The 7,573-nt window shown below is 35.1% G+C and overlaps 1 protein-coding gene across 1 annotated transcript in view; it reads right to left on the bottom strand.

Annotated features, from left to right (window-relative positions):
* Positions 1 to 2,011: 2,011 nt before the first annotated feature.
* Positions 2,012 to 7,573, bottom strand: part of LOC128985623 (protein Abitram) — a 301,921-nt gene continuing 296,359 nt past the window's right edge. The window contains exon 5 of the mRNA XM_054405326.1: positions 2,012 to 2,201. Within this exon, the coding sequence (XP_054261301.1) occupies positions 2,049 to 2,201 (153 nt within the window). The 3' untranslated portion in view covers positions 2,012 to 2,048. The remainder of the gene's footprint in view (positions 2,202 to 7,573) is intronic.

Raw genomic sequence — 7,573 nt, 5'->3', positions numbered from 1 at the left:
GAATAACTTTAAGGTAATTTTATTACAAATCGATTGATACCTTATTTTTTTTTATTGGACTAGTATTAACTGAGATATGGTAGTTTTAGTGATACGTGGCCGCTTTCAGCATGCGCTGCAACTAACCTCCAGCGGTCACGTATCACTAAAACTGCCATATCTCAGTTAATACTCGTCCAATCTTAAAAAAATAAGGTGTCAATCGATTTCTAATACAATTGCCTTAAAAAAGTTATTCTTGCAAAATTTTTGTAAAATTAACGGTTTTGAGTTATTTAAGAAACAAAACTTTAAATGGCCGCCATTTTGTTTTATGAATTTGAAAAATCGTCATAATTTTTGGTAGCTTCGTCTAGTTGTCATAAATGTTTGTGCAAATTTTCCATTTCGTATGTTTAACCATTCTTTAGAAATACATTAATAACTGAAAAAACAAATTGGCGGCTGTGTGAGTAACTAAGGACTTCCGGACAATTTAAATATGATATTTAGGTATGTTTCTTACCCAGGAGCAATGCCTTAAAATATTGGTAGAGAGTTCCGGGACACCCTGTATATTGCACCACCAGAAACAAATACAAAAATAAATGCAGTACATTTCAGTTCAACAAATAATGTATGCAAAATATGTAAACTAAACAGATTTACTAAACATGTTGTTTGATTTTGTTGTTTTGTATAGGAAGTGCACAGTTTTACCTGTACAGTGAGCAAGTCTTCTGAATAGGCAACACACAAATTAACTCATACAAAAATGTATATGTTTTATAGTCACTGACCAATTTGTCTATCACAAAGAAGGGAAGATTACAATAATTGAGTCGACTTTAAAGAATTGATCTGTTACTGACTCAGTTTTGAATATAAATTTACACTTTTTATCTCAAAAAAGCCAATTTATTGGGAAATTGGCTCTTAAATGAATCATTTCCAAGAATAAATTAATCAATCAATTCTTACTTTATGGAAGAAGAATAGTTAGTTGATTGGTGATTTGGTTTTCCCTTCTTTGTGATTAATAAAATGGTCATTGACTGTAAAATATTTCAACTTTGTGTGTGTTAATTTATGTGTTCCCTATTGATAAGATCCACCCACTAAACAGGTAAACTTTATTTTCACATTCAAGCAGAATCAAACATATCCTGGCCTAGAGCCCTTTTCAAGAATGACTATAATACTAGGAAAAGAGCTAGCTTATCTTGAAGAAGTGTATGTAGGCCAGAGAATACATAAAAGGGACACTGAACACAAAATATTTTGTCTTTGTTCCTAAGGGACATTGTCAAGTGTAGAGAAGATTTTGTGCTCAACACTTCAAGTGAACTCTACACTTGACAAAGTCCCTTAGGGGGCGAAATATTGTGTAATCAATGTATCTTGTTAATTAATATACAGCCACTGGCAACTAACTAAGAGGCCTACAGTTTATAATGGAATCCGAACAACATTTTTGCCTTGTAATTGACGAAATGGTCCAATTATCAGGATAGTACTGCAGATGTTATATTATCAATAGCAGATGTTATCACTAGTACTCTACTCACTAGTGTGGATATTAATCTACAACAAGGAGTAACCCATCCACAGTGCATACCTATGAATATCCACAATTTGTGACCTCCTATTAGCTGGATTACAGGACAACGCCACAAGAGGTAATTTGAAAATGTATAACCAAGTGCCAGAAATTGGAAACAATTTTTTTTCATTTTACAAATGTTTGGCTTGAAAGGGTCAAGAGTGATTCTCATAACCCGAGCCTTTGAGCCTTGTCACATATTAACATCTAAACAACTGAACTTTTTCCCAATTTACACGACCACGTAAAATAAGTTTAGAACAAAGTGATTCATGCCTAAGAAGGGTTAGGAATTATTCTCATAACCCAAGCCACACACTCACATGTTTGTCACTCACATGTTGGCTCACATGTTTGTCTCAATATTAACAGATTTTCCCCCCATTTACAATGAGTTTAGGACAATGTAGTTAAATGAACATAAACAACTAGCAATAAATAAACTTTACTGAAACATTAGTTAAAACTATGTGTCTCTGCTGAGGTATTGTTCCGGAGTTAACAGCTCTTCCTTGTACCGGCCGCTGGCTGGGATGGTCGGCAACACCACGGCCAGGTACCCACGGTCCGACGGTCGTTCTGTCACTAGGTTGGGGTTCTCCACCAGCTGGTCGTTAATCTATAACAAGGTGTTGTCAGTGATGAATTAATAATAATAAATATTTATTGTAATTTGGTACTATAAAAATTACAATAGACAAGGTCATATTTGTTACACATGTTATATAAAATATTAACACCTTGAGCGCGAGTGACGGGCCAGCCCGCCATGCGCAGTTGGCACACCTGGCGTGATAATAAATGATGATTATTCAATAATCATTGGCAAACAATTTTTTTCCCACAAATACAAAACAGCTTACTATACAGGGTGTTCATTTGAAAACTTTCCATATCTGTTGTGTGCAAAGGTAAGGCTTTTAACACTTGTTTGTTCTCATTTCCCCCTAATTTGGACATGCCAAATCCAATAAAATTATTTTCAATTTCGAAAAATGCCCCAAAAGGGCCCAATTTGGGGGGTAGGGGTGCTTTTTGAGAAATTTTCAAATGTAAACATGGGTTGTGTGATACATCAATTTAAAGGTCTAATCACCCCGACTATTTTGGTGCAATAAAAATTTAATTATCTTTAACCGTATTTACAGGGTGGGTCAAAATGTTTTAAAAAAGGACTTTGAAGTTAAGTACCGTATTACCCGAACTACTGAACGGAACAGCGCCAAATTTCTTTCCAAGCTTATTCTTGATCTACTCTTTAAGATAACTTGTAATAAGGGCATTTTCCGTGTTATTTTCTAATTTTTTAAAAATCTCAAATTTGAAGAATAAAAGAAAGCTGAAAACTCAAAATTCTTAAATAGCAAGGTACAGCAAATTCCATACCACGTGAAAGGTCCTTTTTTAACAAACATTTTACGTATTTAAGTTTTCTTTCTATCTCTTACCGTTTAAAAATTGCAGTAGAAAAACTGAATTTTATATCGTAAAATTTTAACTAGTTTTCTAACAAAACACATTGCACTTTGCTCAGCGATGTATTATGATTAATTACAAATTGATCAACTACTTTTACTTGTGTCAGTTCATCTTGGACTCTTCATCCTGTTCTTTTCTCATTGGTAACTAAGCCAGTTTCAGAAATTGCTTAACTAAATCATTTACAGCTTTATGACTTAAGGTCTTACCTGGATATTTATTGTTAAACACTTTGCAGTTATCCTGAAACAATTTTGTTCTGTCCAATAAGTAAAAATAATAGTATATTTCATTACTAGGACCGAAAGTGGCATTTTCCGTCGCGCGCCCAAGTTTTTGTGTGAGGCGAAGCCGAACACAGGGAACCCCAATTTCACGTGCGAGGCGAAGCCGAGTATGTGAGAGCTATTTTCACGTACGAGGCGAAGCCGAGGACGGGAATAATGGAGCAAGTGCCGGATAATAACTTTCGGTACGAGTTATGAACGATACTTTTCATCACGACGCAAAAATACACAAACACAGAATAGCAGACCTCAGTATATTAAAACAATTTGATTTGTCAATTAATTTGATTAAACATCAAAATAAAATAAAATCTTCTAAAAAGAAACCTACGTATATTTCTCAATAAATTTTGTTTAAACATCAAAATTAAAGAATAACACAACTTTTAAAAATACATACAGCTGATTAAAATCATTAAATTAAACCGTAACAAAACACTGGCACGCGTAGTGAATAAATGGAGAACTAATTGAGAGCGAGGGAAAGTAAATTTAGAGCGAGGGAAAATCAGCTGATTGATTTTCCCTCGCCCTAAATTAGAGCTTGGGAAACGACTACTTTCATTGATAATCAGGTGTTATCAAAAATAGCTACTTTCGTTAAGGAGTGATGAAAAGTCTATTTTTTTTAAGTGTACACCATATTTGATTAGATACTACAGAAAATAGTACTTTTTGAAATTAGTACTACCATTGACTAGTCAATGGTACTACAGAAAGCGGCCCACATGTAGGTTGTCCTCATCAGCTATAAGACTTGTTTTTCACAAAGTAAAACGTGATGACTTGTTTGTCAATCAGGGTATCAATAATTATGAATTGTTTCCTTCAGTTAATGCACCATTAAATGTGTCTAGAGACGAATTTTGGCTGTTTTATTAGAAAACTAGTTACAATATTACTATGGAAAATTCAGTTTTTCTACTGCAATTTTTAAACGGTAAGAGATAGAAAGAAAACTTAAATACGCAAAATGTTTGTTAAAAAAGGACCTTTCACGTGGTATGAAATTTGCTATACCTTGCTATTTAAGAATTTTGAGTTTTCAGCTTTCTTTTATTCTTCAACTTTGAGATTTTTAATAAAATAGAAAATAACACTGAAAATGCCTTTATTACAAGTTATCTTAAAGAGTAAATCAAGAATAAGCTTGGAAAGAAATTTGGCGCTGTTCCGTTCAGTAGTTCGGGTAATACGGTACTTAACTTCAAAGTCCTTTTTTAAAACATTTTGACCCACCCTGTAAATACGGTTAAAGATAATTAAATTTTTATTGCACCAAAATAGTTGGGGTGATTCGACCTTTAAATTGATGTATCACACAACCCATGTTTACATTTGAAAATTTCTCAAAAAGCACCCCTACCCCCCAAATTGGGCCCTTTTGGGGCATTTTTCGAAATTGAAAATAATTTTATTGGATTTGGCATGTCCAAATTAGGGGGAAATGAGAACAAACAAGTGTTAAAAGCCTTACCTTTGCACACAACAGATATGGAAAGTTTTCAAATGAACACCCTGTATAATTTCAATGGAGCTTTAACAAAAATATTGTCTATAGTCTTTGTTCAGCTATTATTTATATATTGTGTAAACTACTAAACAAATTTTTAACATTTATTTCATTAATTTGTATTGCTATAATTATTAAAATTTATAACAATACGGTAGGTGAATGAAATTGTTAAAATTGTTCAGCAGATTAGGAAAATAGGATTCACTCAATGAGCAAAGATTAAAGGTAGTTTCCTGAGAATAAACAATGCAGCTGATAAGAGCCTTGCCGATTCTGCTGAGACATGAAACAAACCCAAGCAGGTTTTCTTAGTTCAACAGGTTTCACTGAGTGCTTTGAGTTTCGAAGTAGTTATTTCTTCTGTTACAAAATAGTCTTCTATCTATCTATACTATTATAAAAAAGAGGTGGTTGCTGTATGTGTGTATGGGAAAAGTAAACTCGAAAAATACTGGTCGGATTGGGCTGAAATTTGGCATGATGATAGCTCACATTCCCGATTAACATATAGGCATATTCTTATTTCAAAAATCCTTTCGGGCTCCGCCCCAGTGGCTCTGGAGTTTCCCATGTTAACCTTATGAGAAATGGAATTATTGAATCTTAACAGCTGTTTCAATTAAACAAGTTGGTTCTGTTCTATGATGTTCAATAGCATTAAAGTTACAAGGATTACCAACAGGGTGCAGCACTATTATTTCTTTTACATTTATGACAACAGCTAATTTGCAACCAAAAGGTGAGTGAGCGTAGCGAACGAACTTCAACCTGGAGGCGAGTTAGCGTAGCGAACGAGCTAACCTGAAGGCAAGTGAGCGCAGCGAACGAGCTCCAACCTAAAGGTGAGTGAGCGTAGCGAACGAGCTCCAACCTAAAGGTGAGTGAGCGTAGCGAACAAACTTCAACCAGGACGTGATTGAGCCATGCGAACGAGATAATCTTGAAAATTAAGAAGTTAAACGGGGCAAAGCCCGCGGGTTACAGCTAGTAGTTCATAAATTAAGCTCACTGTTCTTGAAGAAAATAATTTGTACACTGAAATTAGTGTTATGAAAAAAAGTGCTTTGGCTAATAAGTGAATAAATATAGGTACCAATTTACAAGTTTTAACTGTTTGATATTGTCACTGTGAACTGGGGTTATAAGCCTAGCAAGTCAGTTCGGAAAAATAGTTTAAAGTATTTTACTATTTCCTGGGATTTTCTTGTAGAGTTTACTACTTACACACATCCTTATAAGGTTTAACTTCAGGTATGTAACACTTTTAAAACTAAAAAATTACTCATTAATTAAAAAGATTGAATTTAATGCACTGAGTCTATTGCTATTGCTGACCCACTAAAATAGTCAAATAGTCGAATAGTGTTATTGTGTTATGTTTACTGCGTAGTGTTGACATTGTATAAATGCAATGGATGACCCAGACGACCCAACTTATGTTGAAAACGAGGACTCTGAAATCGATGACAACTCGGAATCAAGTTCAGGCAGCTCTGAGGAAGATGACGCCGAGGTTGAACCCCCCCCCAATGGTTGACCCCCACCAATGGTCGGCCACCCCTGGTGGAATGGCGGGACTACGGGACATCCCGTTTACAGGCGAACCAGGTATTCGTGTACCAATTCCTGGTGATAATAAACCATTCAATTGGTTTAAACTCTTGCTTGATGTAATATTCTTAGAGCATATTGTAGCCGAAACCAATAAGTTTGCGCTGGAATTTTTTTGTGGCCCAAACACTACTCCTCAATCCCGTATTACAAAATGGAAGGATTTGACTATTCAGGAACTCTACACCTTCATTGGCCTACTCTTGCATTCGGGGACCATAAGACTGAATAGAAGTTGCTGTCCAGAGTTCAATGTGTGCGGACCTGTTATCAGTTGGCTCGCTGCATATCTAGTCAAAGTCTATTCCTGTCTGCATAACCTATAAACTGTGCCGGTTTATTCAGTTATTACTATTTTTGTTAATTTAATTGCATGTGACAGACTAAAATGCCTGTAAAGTGTGTGAAAGAAACTCTATTTTGGAGACACTGCTCATGACTCTCATCGAACATGGTTTGATCAGTGGCTCCTGTGCTGACATGGTGGCCAGTCAATACAACTCCGTATGCTCTTCACCAATGGCCCAGCAAGCGTTATGGGAATTTACAAGAAGGAAGATAGATTGCACAAGTTATGGATTACCATACTGAATATTGACAATGACAAACTTAAGAAAGTTATCAAGATGATTATGACCCTTTCTCACGGCATCGCCGAGGTCGAATGGGGATTCTCAGTTAATAAAGAATGTATGATTACAAACAAAGCATCCAGAGAATTTGAATTTTTGAAAAAAATTTGTGAAGTATGAAATGGGACCAAAGAAATTTCTACATATGAAATACAGTGGAAAACCCGTAGTTGAAAAGAACCTCATTCTGAAGTTAACAAAGAAGTAAAGTGCAAAGAGGAGGTAGATGAAAGTGATGAAAATTGGTTAATTAAGGAGGAAAATAAAAAAGAAATAGTAGTTAAAAAAACCATCTTGTGTGTGATAATAATAAGCTTCAAGTGTATCAAAAAATGTTTCTCAACACGTTGGGCATAAAGAAATGAACGGTAAGGTACTGGATAAGTGGCAATAAACACCCCAATAAAGCCTCTGAAGAAGCCAATTGTTCAGGCATATCTTTGCAGCGTACCCTAACAAGAAAGAT

The sequence above is a fragment of the Macrosteles quadrilineatus genome, unplaced genomic scaffold (assembly GCF_028750875.1).
Source record: "Macrosteles quadrilineatus isolate MER2022 unplaced genomic scaffold, UCM_ALF_1.0 Scaffold_2__2_contigs__length_208266976, whole genome shotgun sequence".
In the NCBI taxonomy this organism is placed as follows: Eukaryota; Metazoa; Arthropoda; class Insecta; order Hemiptera; family Cicadellidae; genus Macrosteles; species Macrosteles quadrilineatus.
This window is presented reverse-complemented; position numbering and strand designations above follow the sequence as displayed.